The following is a 16,420-nucleotide window of genomic DNA, read 5'->3' as shown; positions in this document are numbered from 1 at the left end:
AATTAGCTTTATTTCTCAGAATTTAAATTATAAGATACCAAAGGTAAGAAGAATGGACATTAGCCGAAGATAATAAAGGGACTTTGTATCTACTCTTTTGGGGAAAAGAGTTAGTATGCTTTTGGTTGTACGGGGGATAGTTAAATCATGTTAGGTGGAAACACAGCTTTATGTCTTTATTTAGAGATTAAGCTTGGTGTAAAGAGATGAATATAAGTGCCAAGTTGACATGGGGTGGACTGTGAAGAATCTGTAATGTGTCAGTTTGGCTAGTTTGAACTGCATTTCCCAGAATTTCTTTTTAAACTGCAAATTTCTTGTTAGGATGGTACCCAAGAGAGATTTCTGTGGGAAATTTGGAGAGTTAAAGTGAAGCTGCAGCCATTTTTAGCTTACACATATTGTTGTTTACATGATGGCTCACATTGAGGCAATGAGGCAGTGGCCAGGGTTGTGTCTACTCTACCTTCCCCTGGATTCTCCTTCAGCATTTCTGACTCCTGGGCTGGGTGTGTGTGTGGTTAGCTCTATGACAAAGGGCTTTTACAGGACACCCACACCACCAAGGATAGAAACCACAAGGACTGACGTGGGTTTATTAATTCCATCCTCATGGGCTCTAGCTCGTGCTTAAAGGTTCTAGCTCATTCTTGCCCTCTGCCACTTGATATCCATCTTCCCTTAACAACTGTCTGCTCTGTAAACTCAAGCTCCAGCATTGAATGCAAAGTCAACATTCTTGTGAAGACTGCTTAACCTGCTCTGGTCAAATTTCTGAAATAAATACTTTATATATATATATATACACACACAGACATACATACGCACATATACTCAATCTTCATTATTTGTGGGTTCTGTATTTGTGAATTCATCTACTTATTAAAATGTTTTTGTAACCCCCAAGATCAATACTCATGGTGCTTTTGCAGTCATTTGCAGACGTGCGCGTATACAGTGATGAAGCCATGCATCACGTTCTTGTTTCACTTCTCATACCATAAACGACTATTTTTGCTAGGTTTTTCAAATTTTTGTGCTTTTTTTTGGTGATTGCACAGTTTGAAATGATCCCTAAGTATAGTGCTATCTAGTGCTCCTAAGCACAAGAAGACTGATGTGTCTTATGGAGAAAATAAGTTTGTTAGATAAGCTTCATTCAGGCATGAGTTACAGTGCTGTTGGCTGAGTTCACTGTTAGTAAATCAACTATATATATTAATGTTTCTTTAAAGAGAAACATTCATAAAACATGGTTATAGACTGATAGATTGACAAAAAAGTTGTGGCCAGGGGCTTGGAGGAACCTAACTCTATTTTCCCTAGGAGTAAAGATTCGGTATTCACTAAGTCTTTTGTTTGCAGTGATTTTATATAACACAACTATTGCTAAGAAAGAAAATCAATTGTATAGTACACACATATACACATACACACGTATACATAGGTATATATATTATAACATATATATTTCCTAGTGGTTTATGTCTGTGATTGAACCTTTCTGACAGACCTGAAAATTTTAGCTATCATGATAGTGAAGCTCAGTCCAAGTTTAGGTATTAATGATAAATGAAATTTGGTTATAATAGTTCTGTACCTAGTATTTAAACTGTTCTCCAAATTATTTCCTTCAAATGCATAAACACATCTGCAACTCTATGTAGTGATTTGCTATCTTCTCTGAGTATTATATGGAGTAGTTTATGTTCAAAACTTCTGCTCGTTTTCTGGCATATATGGCCAAAGCAAGCCCACTTCTGTTCTACAGCTACAACCAGACATCATTGCTCAAGTTGTGTTTACCATCAAAATTGGGTGAGAATTATGAAAGCCCAACTAGAAAGCAATGAAAAATGTTACTCTCTCCTCTTACCTAGGGAATAGAGACAAAAGTACACCTGTGGGGTGGAAATCAGTACCATCCTTACACTGTCTGGAGCCCATGTGAGATGTTTACCACTCCACTCTTCTGCTTGGAACAGGCAGGCCAGTGGATGCCTTCCGATCCATCCAGGCCCTGACCCCTTACACTGTTTCATTTGCCTAGAATACCATCCTGCATGTCTTCCTACACTCCAAACCTTAACATACAAGTCCAGCCAAGAACTTTTGCAAGAATAACTTTTCTAAAAACTCTAGGCCACAGTAATCTCTTTTTTTCTGAACTCACAGACTTTACTGCCTGTTGCAACACTGAGTTGGTATTCAGTCAGAGACAAATACTCTGAGATCCTATATGGCTATCCAGTCCTTGTCTTATAATGAATTTCTTTCTTTTAATGTACTTGTCTCCCTAAGCTTCAATAGCAAATGTGTACATTACTCTCAAATTGTTTCACTTACTCGTCTTTTTTGGTAAGCATTTCAGCTACTTAACAAACTTCTGGTAGTAGGTCAGATCCATGTCGTATGTTACCGATAATTCATTCAAAGATTCAAAGCAGAACAACATGATTAATTTTCAAAATAGAATGACATATTTCATAAGCATATTTTTTCACCTTAAAAATAACTCGTACGTCTCGCAACTAACACATACCTGCTGAGACTCGGGGACAGTCAGGCAGCATGGACTCCACTGATGTGTCTAATGGTTCCGAGCTAGAGACCCAATTACAACAGTTCTGCAATATAACAGAGAGGATTTTCTGTTGAAACATAATTTAAGCCAAGACCAACTTTTTAGGTTGTAGAGAATAATTTATCCTATATAATATACCATTAGAAGTATATTCAATTTATTTTCCATATACTGTAGACCATTTTCTTATGTAAACAGTTAATAATTACTCATGACTGACACTGACATGCCTGTGGAAGGAAAAATGTTCATCTTCTAAAATTCAGCAAATCACCTGTGCTTATATTAAGATGTGACTTTCTGTGAACATGATGCGATATATTTCTAAGAGAAGGCTAGGATTATATAAAGGAAATTGAAAAAGGTGTCAGTTTTTAACTTTTAGATGAAAATAGATATTATTTTGAGCATGTAAAGTAACTGCTATATTTTAAAACTATATTATTTGTCTTTGTAATACTAGAAGAAATAAATTTTGCACTTACTTCTCAAAACCTGGCCTATATAGTTATATTATCTTTTAATTTTTATTTCAGCCTGGTTCAATGAAGGCTGTATTAAATAGTTCAAAAGAAACATAATCTGATGAATTGTAGCTGTGTGTTTGAGGACACAAAGTCTTCAATATTAAATAAAGATCAATCTCTAAGATAATGATGATTTACAACTCAGACTATGAAATAAAGATAATCTATATCCCTTCCATACATTTTAAGTCTGTATTTGAAGTCTGGCTTAAAAAATGTAATTAACCTCATATATGTATTTAAAAATTTTCCAAGACACACAAAGACACACACAGACACATACAGACACACACACACTGAATTTCCAGACAGATTTTATTTAAAAAGAAATCATCCTATCAATCATGTTGGAAAAAATCGCTGATTGCTATTCTGGTAAACAACCATGTATTGTGTATTTTTAGATGCTTGCTGCCCTGGTTGTGCACCATGGAATCCGTCCTCACTGTGGAAAGATCCTTGACTGGTAGATCAAGTGTCTTATTGTGTTTCCTTAATTCATTCTGTCTGGAAGAAGATGTCAGCTGTGTTGCAGTGAGGAGAGAATTTCAAAGGCCCCAGTCCCCACCAATAAAGGCCGAGGAATGGCTTTTGAATAGATTTGTCAAGGCAACCCTACTGTTCTGGGACCACGGAGAGCAGGAATAACATAAAGGAAGGGTTGCTGTATGAGATTAGAAAGTGAAGTTCACAAAGCATGGCAGATTTTTGTAAGAAACAGTAGATCAATGAAACTATTGAACTGTGTGGAAAAAACCATGAAAACAAACACAACATCTAGTAATGTTCTTAAATGCTTTCTCTCCTTTTACATTTTAAATGGATAAAATATTAGTATTTTCATGTATTATAAAAGCTTGATGGTTTAAAGTGGATATGTATTCTTAACTTGCATTCCTAATCTTAATTAGCAGCTGAATGAAAAAATTATACAATGTGAGAGCAAAAATCATAAAAGAAATAGGATTTTAGAAGATATTTCATACATTTGCAATAAGTAAAATTAATATTACTACTGATAGAATACCACATCAGAGAGTTCTTGATAATGCAGAAGATTAGCACACAATTAGCCAGCTTTTATATACAATGTGACACTTGCTTGTAAGAAATAAGTATTCTCCAAAGCAGTGTCAAGATATGTAAATGGATGATTTGTTTCATCATTCATCACAGCCCCTAATAAATTCAAAAATCATGACTTCTATAGGTACTAAAAATAGGCTCCCAATGATACAGGGAGATAGCTTCAATGAAGAATGACTTTCTCTTTCTCTCTCTCTTTCTTAAACAATTCAGTCTTTTCAATGACAGCAATTAGCACTACCGACAGACAGGCAGCGATTAGGTATATATTTTAATTATTATTCATCCTAGTAGTACCTCCAAATCTGATGAAAGTCAGCTATTACCCTAGTGATATGTCAGTCTTAATACTGCTCACCTACACTTCACGTATGTAAAGATATGTCTTATAAGATGTTTCTAGTATTAATAAGAGTGATGGTACATTACAATGTACTGATGATTAATCGTTTCTAACTTGTTATCATTGACTTTAGAAAGCTGAACAAAATGGATTTTATCCAGGTCACCTTTAAATATTTAAAGCAAAATATAAGTCAACATTTTATGATTCTGAAATTTCAGTTTTTATCTAGTCACATGTTTAGGCTTTGATCTCTAATAAAAATAGGACAGAAAATAAACACCCTATAGTTAAAGTGGATATGTCCAAAAGTTCTCTGGAATGACAAAGTACCTGTGTAGGATTGTAAAGGTTTGATAATATAAGTTTAATGAGTGTATACATGAGCATGTGTGTATGTGTGACATTTTTACTCCCCTAGTGAAAAATATATAAAAAAAGGGTAAAACGAGTTAAAAATGTGTTTGCCATGTCATAGAGTATAATGAAATAAAATAATGTAAACATATTGGGAAATATAAGTAAAGAAATATAAAAAGATATATAGTCATCGTATATTAAGTAGAATTATCTGAAATTCCATCTTATCAAATGTAACTCCCTATTCTAAGATGTGTTTCTATAGTTTAGAAACTATTCTCTTTCACTGTTCTAATGCTTATTCTATCTCTCTTCTCATTGTCCCAATTTGATGCTCTCCCCAGTTTTTCAGTTGAGATGGACACTAGAAAAGTGTCTTGGATGGTGATAAAGACAGCCTACTAATAAAGCTCTATCTAAACTCCAAACGTGTTGGAGTGTGTTCCCAGTTCCTGGAGATCTTATTCTCAGGTTCCCGGGCAGATATCAAGGCACACTGGACTAGAAGTACAAACAGTGCCACACCTGAGCCTCATCCCAACCAACAAGCAGAAAGCTAAAGAAGCCCTTGATTGGGATAGATTATGTAACCAGAGTTTCTCCAGGTCTAAGAGGGAAAAACAAAAAACAAAAAACCATAGGCACTATAGTGAGTGTTTCTTAGAATTAAGTGTTTTCAATTTAAAGCTCTTTTACTTTGAAATTATGACCTTACAAGTTTTCCTGGTTGTAAATTGTCTTCTTTGTGAAATCCAAAAGCTTGAAAAATATAAATATGGATTTGAAGTGACTGTAGGCTGCAGTGCTGAGTGACTCTCTTTGACATTTTAACACCAAAGGTTGATGATATTTCAGGGTAGACATGAAATGAATAAAAATTTTTTAAAAAGTTTAGGACTTAGTATATTAAGTATTCCTATGCAAGGTACTCCAAAGTATTTAGAAATGTTTGTTGCCTTGGTTGAGTTTAGGTTTTAGGTTTTTTTTATTCATTTTTATTTCATTTGTCTAAGTTGTAAATCAGCAGTGCTTTAGACATTGATCTTTAATATGACAGGCATTATATCCTCAGACAAGAACAATCATGATTCGCCAGGTTGAGTTTGTAGGACTGACACAGAGCATAATGGTGATAGGTAATGGTTCCTGGCTGTTAAGTAGAACCATACATCTGGCTTGGCTGGAAACTTTCAGAAGCTAGGAGTATGTCAGGAAATGACATTTGCCCAGTCAGCCTTTTCTTTTTTTAATATAAAAACTATACATTTAAGGTATACATCATGAAGATGCAATATACATATACATAGTGAAATAGTTACTACAGTCAAGATACTTCATATGTCTTTTCACAGAGATACCATTTTTTCAGTATGGTGAGAAAAACTGGGCTCTATTCTTAGAAAATTTCTAGGGTTTAATTCAGTATTACTAAATATAGTCATCATGCTGGACCATCAGTTCTCTCGACTTACGCATCTTACGTGACTGCAACTTTGTGTTCTTTGACAAATACCTCCCCATTTCTTTCACCTCCCTGCCACTGGTAGGTACCACCCTACACTCTGCTTCTATGTGTTAGACTTTTTAAGATTCCACGTATAAGTGAGATCATAGAGTATTTCCCGTTCTGTGTCTGGTTTATTTCATGTGGCAAAATACCCTCCAGGTTCGTCGTCACCCACTCAGCCTTTACAGTTCTGGAGCCTGAGGTGAGAAACGCCTCTTGGGAGCTCCCTTGGGTTACTTTTCACCTCTCCTCACGAGGCTGGTTTAGTGTGTATGCTTGGTCTTTTGGCTGGGAGTAGATTTCACTTGGAGAAATTGCCCTCTCTGACCTTTCTTGTTTAAAAGAAATTATTATTTTACAATTATACAAATAATACAAGAATACAGTACTTTACATTCTTTCTGTATGCTGATAGGACTAAAAAAATCAGCCTTTTATAGTAAACGAATACTTATTACCAATAACTTTATCATATTAATTTAAGCCATGTAAACTCTCTACAAGATATATTTAGGTAAGTTCTTAAAAGAATATCTGGCTAGTGTCCCTTTCTGTTCTTGTTTTAGGAAAGAGCTCTGAGCAGGAATTATTTCAAAGCTCCATCAACTATGATCTAATAATTTTTATCTCTGGGATATTATAGTGTTTTCTACAATAATATAGTTCATTTCTTTATATAGTACCATTTACTTTTCAAGGGGTTTTCTTCTTGGTTACCACCTTTGATTCTCACAATAGCTCATGAAGTAGATGAAATGGGAATTACTATCTATAAATCACAATTATGAAACAGGTCCAGAAAAAAGATGGCTTATGTTCTTGGCTCTCCTAAGAACATAAGTCTTAGCAGGGTACCTGGTACAGGCTAGGTTTTTAATTACTGATTTACCTAATGAGCGATGAAGCCAGAATCGTTATCAAAACTCAGTTCTCCTAACTCCTTTTTTGAATTACTGCATTTTTGTAAGATATTTTGAATATAAAAATCATTCATAAAACAAAAGAAAAATACAGTTCATGTATTTTATATTATTTAGGGGTGAGACAGTAACAACAAAAATAGTTATGATTTACTAAACTTCAAAGTGCCAATAGCTGTGCTATTTCTTTACGTATGTTATTTCCCAATCATGTTTGCAAGGTAGGTATTGTATTTTATAGATAAGAACATTGTCTCTCAAAGAGATTAAATAACTTGCCCAAGACTATACAGCTAGGTAGGTGACTGAGCTGGAGTTTGAATTTTGGTATATCGTAATACAAAACTCTTTATGCTGCTTCACGCCTAAGGCATAAAAGACGGAGTTGAAAGAACTATTCAAGAGCCAGGTCATTATACATTTTTATAAAATTAAAAATTTTTTATAAAAGCTATGCTAGTAAAGAAACAAATAAAAGCTCTGATTACAGTAAGATGCATTCAGCTACTGTCTATTTCAGTCAGATGAAAAAATGCACAGAATATATTCTGATTTTTGAAGGGGACAACTAATCCAGTCTTGGAAATATTTTTAATAGTAAACCTAAATAATTTTTAAAATATTTGTTACCTGGAATGAGATGCACAAAATTCCCAATTAAAAAACTATGAATAGGAATGTTTCTACTTTGGGACAAGTACTAAATTCTATATTGGTTATTGCGTGGGTGAAAAAAGGTACTAACACCTCATTTATTAACCTTACTACTTATATAATGCTGGGAGCTGTCTTGTATCCATTTGGACAGATAAATAGCATAAAAAAAGTATAGGCATGAAAAATACAAAATTTCTCTTGAAAAAGTTTAGGTCCTTTGAAAAGACAATTAAGGATGTCGATATATTTTAAAGAATAAATATGAAAAGTAATGTGGTCAGAAAACACCTGGGTGTTAGAATAGGTTAAAAATCCACCTCTATATGTTTACAGCATTATGAGGAATGAAATGAAACTATTTTGGACTTTTGCATGATTAAAGTACTTTTTCTAATGGAGAATAACAACAGATTGGGGGTATTATGATAACACCACTATGGTATTACACAGCCTAGTCCTTCAAATGTTAGCTCTCTGGTCCTTACAATGCACCTCGAGGGCTGATAGAAATTACCCACCACACCTATAGTGAGAGGTCAGCCTGGATATTCTATTAATAAAAACTGGGAGAAAATCAGGAAGGTCAACCAGCTCAGTCATATAAGTAAGTATATGATTTGACTAAACAATTGTTATAGCATGATATAGCTGATGTCAATTGCTTATAATATCAGAAGGCTAAATAAAAGTAAAATTTCAGTTGTATATCTGTAACAAGAATAAAAGAAAGAATGGGTTGAAAGTTTTTTTTTTTTTAATGGGAGCATGTTCAATGAGTCCTTGTTCATTTTCAGGTTCACTAGCTCTTAAAAAGTGTCAAAAGAAGCTTTCTTAGCCTGAGGGTAGACCATGACCAGCACCCAGGTTTCTCCTAGCTCAAGAGTCTGGCAATAACATTATTTCAGCTTTTTATTTCTCCCCCTACTGGCAGTTGCGAGCCAATCCACTTGAGAATAGCACACACAGACCACCTTTTAAGAGGATGAGACCCTGTGCACAGTAAGCTTCTTTCTTGTAATTAAGCAGGACCAATGTTGGCAGAAAAATTAAAGGTCAGGGAATAATAATCTCCTAACTGATTATGATCTTCTTCAGCCATAGTTCCTACTGTATACTGTATGCACACATAATATTCTATAGAAAGCCAAAAAAAAAAAAAAAAAAAAAAAAGGAAAGAGAGCTTTCAAAGAAGTATTTGTTCTTCAGAAGGATTTTCTATTATTTCAAATATGTCTAGGTTTCTTCTATTCCCTCTAAATGTTCTGCCTGTAGAAAGGAAGTTTGAGGGTGGGAGGTGATATAAGTTGGTGGGGGCTCAAGATATAAAGGCTCATGTTCATTCATCTCAGCATTGAAAAAATCCAGTCTCACCTCTCTCATCCATTCTCGAATCGTTTTGCCAGCTTCTTGATGCCACACATTGTGAACAGAGTCTGTCAACGCCACAGCAGTTACCTTACTTTTTACATCTGCTTCTCGTTGAATCATCTGTTTTAAAAAAAGAAAATAAAATATTGGCTATAATATTTTCCTACTGAGTGCAGCCTGCTTAGTCATAGATAATAATATATTAAAAATAAAAAAGCAAAATACATCTCTTGTTCAGTTACTCTTTTCTACACTGAATACATGCCCTATTTTTATCCAGAGATGTGAGGAGACCTAATATTTTCTTTTTAAAAGATAATACCACTTAAAGCTTAGAACTATGCAGCTCTATTATTTTCCACGTGGTTTGACAAATCAAGGATTAAAGGGATCCCAGGGGAAAAGAGGAGGAATCCCTGAGGGTTTCTTTTACAAGTTTCTTCTACCACTTCCTATTTCAGTGCTTTAGAGAAGTTAGTGCCCAGAGTTCACTGTTAGCTACTTAGAACTAACTTCCATTAACTTTTAGTAAGTAGATGGCACATAAGTAAAGAAAGATATCTTGCTTTGACATCTCTAATTTAACTAGTCTGCTCTTCATCATGGCCTTGTAACTCCTTGGTGTTTTAAATGCCCTCAAAAATCTTCTCTTCAAAGTCTTATCAATATAGTTTGGATTTCTAACATATTTCTTTATGTTGACAAATTATTCACTTTAACTTCTTTCTATAGAATTTTATTTCTAGAAAATTAAATGGTTCTGAAATTAGAAAGAGCCACTTGACTTGAAGAAATTGATGAATTCACCAGTGATCTACAAGATAAAGAAACTGAAAACTAATAGTTCTAGTTTAAAAGAATCATAAAAGTTTTTAATCTACTAACACTAGTGACCCCAATTTGACACAACGAATATAAGAAAGTTTCATAAAAAAATTATAGTTAAAATACAGTAAGTAGTAGTCTTGAATTTCATAGCCATGCTCTATTTTCTTACATCAAATGTTTTTTCTCTAAAAAAGAGCAATTTCTCTACCATTTGTTGTTTATTTCTATGAATTGTATATCAAAAATATATTACTACATCTAAAAAAGGGAGAATTCTGAATGGTTCATATAGAGAACACTGCAAGCCATGCTTATGATACCAAATTATGCCTGTTGGCATTCTGAATTTAAAATGTCTGTCTCTGTTAAATTTCTTTAACCCTGAATATACACATCCCCTCTCACTGAACACTACCTAATGGAAATCTAATTCACTGTTAATGCTGCCTCAGCAGCATTTCTGCACTTGAAATCTTTGTGCATTGTGTTTTCTGCTTATATAATGTGAAAATCTTAAAATCATTCTTGGTTATCAACATTATAATATTACTGCAAAAATTCACCTTGCAATGACAGTATTTTTAAAAGCATAAAATAATACTCTAATTCAATACTTCACATTCATTATTAAATAGTTTACTACCTCCTTCTAGGTTTTATTTTAAAAATAGATTCTCATTGGATCAGGTTGGCACTAAAATATAAAAATTTAAAACAACATTAGTAATAAAAAGCAAAATTCCACAATAGTGACTCCATCTGGCTCATGAAGAACTTATATGTCCTTACTCTCATTTTCTAAACAGTAACACTTTTAGAGATCTAGCGCAATTGTTGCTGAAGTTATAAAATAAAAACATGCTCTTCTAGTAGTCTAAGGATATATCTGCATTTAAAAATATTTGCCCTGGATTATATTGTGGTTGTTCTTAACATACGTTAGCTTATTTAAAGCAGTGGTGTCTGAAGATACTAAATAATGAAGACCGTTTGCGAAATGGTATAAAATTAAGTATTGAGTAAGCTGAGGATTTAGTGCAAAAGTAGAAAATCTGAGGATCAAAATTCTACAAACCTGAAAAAATATTCAATTGTTGGATGAACTCTCAGAGATTAAAAAAAAACACACAAAAAAACTTGTGTCTGTTTGTCCATCCGGATGACATTTCACAAAACAGATGTGATGATGTGCAACTTCACAACACATTGAATCACCTTATAATCCAGCAAGATACTCTCTTACACTGTTCTAGTCCTTTGCAGCTTAAAAATCACTATTGTATTATGTTAGTTGAGATGGAGGATGGTCATATTACAGAGCCTCTCAATGAATAGCTGTTTACAAATGAACCTAGTAACAAAGAATTTCAAATATTTGACTGATTGGTTCATAGCCTTTCTTCACTCTTGTACTCCTACCACTGGTTATGAGCACTGATGAAAAGTGTGGAGAATGGCAGTAGTGGGGGTAGACTGAATCAAGATTGTTTAATAAGAGACAGACCTGAGATGGAATACAGCTAAAGAAAGTGATGGGTAGAGACTCAGCTGGACAGGAAAACAACTTCCACAGTAGTCTACAATAGAAGAACATAATAGTCTGGAAACCCCAGAAATCTGAAAGGGAGGAAGCCTTATAATCAAAAGTCTTACTATATGTCAATCTAAGGTGGGGATGTGGTTTTTATTAAGATTCATGGATATAAACACCTTTGAAATTCCTTGCAAAATTCTCTTTGTATATCATATAAGTATTTTTATGGGAGAGGATCCTTAGCTTTCATTAGATTATCAAAGGGACTTTAGTCTCTAAACATGGTAAGAACCCTGTGATCTCAATGTCTCCATGTATTCCTGAGTGAACTATGAAGTACATGCTAAATGATCCCTTTAAACAATTACACTTAAGATCAATTTAACACCTATACCAATCTTTCAAGTAGAAGGAACAGCATTCCATTGTTGTTATAATATCTCAGTATGGTATCAAAAGTTGGATAAAAGTGAAAAAAAAAATGATACCCCAAATAGCAACATCTTAAAGTTCCATGGCTTAATAGGTTTCGTATGGTAAAGTTACAGTTAAAAATAGTGTTTGTTTATATTTGCGTGTATAATATTCATATTCGAGTAGCACTGTACAAATTTCAAAATGAATACATATTCATTCTCATTTTATTCTGAAATATTGAAACAAATGCAAAGCCCGTATCGTTTACCCCATTTGCAGAAGAGGAAACTGAGGCTGAGAAACTTGGTAAGGGCCACATAGATATGTGGCACAACTGACTTGATCATGACTTTAAATCCAGTGCTCTTTCATCTGTATCACAGGGGTCTATTTCTCAGTGATATATCATAATGCTCCTACACAAACGAACTCATTTGATTAATTTCCTTTTCAAGTATACGGTATTCCACTGACTTGGACATTTTTAACAAATGTTAAAAAAAAAAAAAGATCCAATTCCAGATCAGTAAGGAACGACAAAATTCTAAAAATAATGCCAAGATAGAAATCAGCCATGAGTAATAACAGACTATCAACAGCATTTAAAAATTATTATTACAGTTGTAAAATAAATGATGTTTAGGATAAGAGAGAAAATTTGAAATTTCTATAAATCATACTGATGTGAGAATTAATACAAAATATTTGATGCTGTCATATGATATTCCTGTTTCTCCTTAATTTTATCCACTTATTTACTCATAGTCTTCTCAACTCAGCTTTTACACAATTGATGTGCTCTTTCCTTCACTGTATAGCATATTGCCAGTCCAACAAAAATGTAACTAACCCAATAAATATCAAGTTTTTCAAACAGATTAAAAACATGTATCATCTGTATGCAGGCTCATCATTAAAAGTTTTGATGGGGTTGAAATTAAGAGGAAAAACACCTCTTCTTTTATTATTATTTTTTTCTTCCAGAGTAAGAGTAATTTTAGGCATTAAATAACTGTAACAAGACAGGAGAGCTAAGAGAGTATTTGGGGAGATGAAGACCAGAGGATCACAGGGCTGGTGTGGGAGGGCCAGAGTTAGCAGCAGCTAGCTACCTTTGTTCCCTCCCATAGGCATTATGCCCATTCCATAGGGCTGCTATCATCTCTTCCTAGAAATCACATAGAGCTTTTCTGTCCACCTGAGTTACCATGCTTTCACCAAGGCCCTCAAATGATGTACCTGCCTACTGTCTGCATAAGCACGTGGCCAATCCAAATACTTCATGTCACTGTAAAAGTTCACTGATTCTCTTTTTGTACCTACGAGCTGTTATAATTTTTCCTTGGGTTTCATTTCTTCTAGAACTCTACCATGAGCTACTTTTAGCACAGGAAAACACAAAGACTCTTCTTACTCTCACTAAATCAAGTTAAAAAGTTGCCACCCATTCGTCTTAGCTTAAAAGGTAGACTTTGAAGGCAGGAGACGTGGATGTTACAGGGATGCTCTGTCATGAAGTAGTTTCATATCTCTAGTTGAAGGCCTTAAGTTCTGGAAATTAAGAATCCAACCTATTACTAGGGTCAGCGTTCCAAAACTAAAGAAGTGAATGTTAAATTGAGCTGTCTTCACCCTACACTAAAAGAAGAAACGGATAATTTCATTTTCCCATAACTGCAGCCCAGCAGCCACGGTTCTCAGAATAAATAGGTCTTATATTTTCAAGTTGAAGGGGACCTCCTGAAAGGCCAGTATGGGTTGGGGGTAGGAATGTCTGTATGTGTATGTAGGCCCATATTTTTATTTGCATATATTATATGTTTTAAACATGTTTTTGAGGGAAATGTTTTAAAGTCTTTCATCAGCAAAAGCCAATCGCTTCTTTAAAAATTCTGACATGTGTTACACATATGCACTGTGAGGGTTACAGCATGTGAATAACTTGTACAGGAAAGAATACTCTAAAAGAAAATCAAATAACGCATGTTTCCTTCAGATTAGGATCTGCCACTAATATACATTTATAAATCTGAGGATCACTGCTACTGTATGAACATGAATGAATCATCACTCTGGTTAACAGCATGGTTGAGGTTTGAGATGTCTTTTTAAAAAATATGTATGTATATAAATAGATTAGTTCCCTCTAGAGTTCCTTGAGTTAAGATTTCAGATTAAGTTGTTTCAAAGGTTTCAAAAGTATAAAAAGCTGGTATCTTTTCACATTTTTGCTACAGAGATTATAATTACATCCAGTGCTTTTATTTGAATGTAGTCTTTATGTGGTTTAATAAATTATGGTATTTTACCACAAATCTCTCCCGTCATTTCACATTTCTGCCTATACAACCCTTAGCATATGGCACACTGCCCTGTGTGCTATCAGTCCTACCGGGTTAAAAATGTGCCCTGGGCCAAGATGTCTAATCAGCCGACACAGGGTTTGGCAGAGTCTTTTCTGCTAATGTCTGTTAATGTCTTCCTGAAGATTCTTTTGCACAAGTCGATCCCAATAGCATGCTACTCACAGAACAAATATCATCTTTGCTGCAACATTAAAACCTTGGTCTGTCATCCAAGGCTCTTGAAGTACCTCTAGTGATTACAATTGAAATATACACAGTTTGGTGGTTGAAATATGAAGACAAAACCACCCAGCAGGAAATTCAGACAAGTATGATGTTCATCTCTCACATGCTACTCAGTTCTGCATTCACTACTTTCTGTTGTTGTTGTTGAAAGTAGAAAATTTCAAGTAAGCAGTCTTCATAAGGAGTGAGGTGGTTAGGTTCAAGGTCTTTGGAGTCAGTTTCCCTGGGTTCAAATCCCTGCTCGGCCATATCGGGTAATGATACCTTGCATACATTATTTCAACTTTTTCTGTGTCTCAATTTCATCACAGGTAAAAGAGAGATGATAAATACACCTAACTCATAGTTACTGTGAGATGAAACTAGATGATCTGCCACATACAACAGTCAAAATAGACAAATCCACAAAAACACAATGCAAACTACCCCATATGTGTAAACTAGTAGTCTCCTTTCTCAATGCAGAGGGCAACAGAAGCTTAACTTAGGATGCATTTAATGACAAGCATTATTTTTTAAAAAAAACCCATATATCCACAAAAGAAAAAGAATTATGAAAGGTTGCTTTTTCCTTAGAGTATGTGGTTCAATAATTCTAAAACCACCTGTTCAAGAAGTAGAAAGAGCTGATCAATGGTGTCTGTTTAAAATCCTGTAATGAGAATACTAGACCAGTAACAGCACCATGCACTTGAAAAGTAAAACAGAACTGTTGAAGCCATACTGTGGCAGCTCCACTTTCCTATCATCAGCAGCCCTTTCAGAATTACTTGGGCCAGCAACAAAGCATGAAGCCACAGCTTAGCAATCTCAAGCTGGTGGATCGAGAGTCCATTTAATGCTTTTTTTTTTTTTTTTTTTTTTTTTTTTACACAAAGGAAGTATAGCTGAATATATTTTTAAAAAGATAATCACAGATATGAAGTATGTCAAGAGGAAGGCAGTACAGTGTCATAGTTAAAAGGATGCACTGGCTTTTAAATTAGATGTCCTTAAATTTTATCTTTGGTTAATCATTATAAGAATACAAAAATGGGAATAATAGTTGTCACCTCATAGGGTTGCTGAAGAATAAATGAGATAAGGCATGTCAACTACTATTACCATTACTTTGACATTCATTTCTAATTTCTAAAATGTATCCTTCCTTTTAAATATGGTATCTATGTATCCTCTCCAGTGACATCAACATTTGTGCTGATAGGGTAGCAGTTATGAAGTGTCAAATAACCACTACACCCACCTCCACTTCCTCGATTGTGTAAAGTGATTTAGGCTTGCTTAAATGTTTTCGAAGGAAATAGTTAGGCATAAAGAGGATGACCATATATTCCAGTTAGCCCAGGACAGTTCTGGTTTAGGCTTGTGGGCCTGGAGTAATCATTAATAGTGTCTTCTTTCACTGTTAAAAGTGTTCTGGTTTGGATGATAAATTATATGGTCACTGTATGTAGAAATGTAACACAGAAGTTAAATAATGTTACTCTGGCAAATGGGTAAATCTTATAAAGTTTCTGTGTGCTCAATGCTTAGCAATTTATGCACATACCCAAATCCTACATAGTTATCACTGTAAAAATAACCATGTAGAAAAATATACAAGAACTATTTCTAAAAGTTCTTAAGTTCAAACTTCAGGACAAGCCTTAGTGCTATGCTGAGCCCCTCACAGATGGACCCGCAGCCTCACACCCTGGG

General features: G+C 34.5%; 1 protein-coding gene across 2 annotated transcripts in view; it reads right to left on the bottom strand.

The window, feature by feature from the left end:
- FAM172A (family with sequence similarity 172 member A) overlaps window positions 1–16,420 on the bottom strand; it is a 352,017-nt gene that overhangs the window by 127,336 nt on the left and 208,261 nt on the right. For both annotated transcript variants that reach the window (XM_036225594.1, XM_016164963.2), the window contains 2 exons: window positions 9,356–9,472; window positions 2,543–2,627 (listed from right to left, as the gene is read on the bottom strand). In XM_036225594.1, coding sequence (XP_036081487.1) covers window positions 2,543–2,627; window positions 9,356–9,472 — 202 coding nt within the window. The remainder of the gene's footprint in view (window positions 1–2,542; window positions 2,628–9,355; window positions 9,473–16,420) is intronic.

The sequence above is a fragment of the Rousettus aegyptiacus genome, unplaced genomic scaffold (genome assembly GCF_014176215.1).
Source record: "Rousettus aegyptiacus isolate mRouAeg1 unplaced genomic scaffold, mRouAeg1.p scaffold_m13_p_8, whole genome shotgun sequence".
NCBI classification, from domain to species: domain Eukaryota; kingdom Metazoa; phylum Chordata; class Mammalia; order Chiroptera; family Pteropodidae; genus Rousettus; species Rousettus aegyptiacus.
This window is presented reverse-complemented; position numbering and strand designations above follow the sequence as displayed.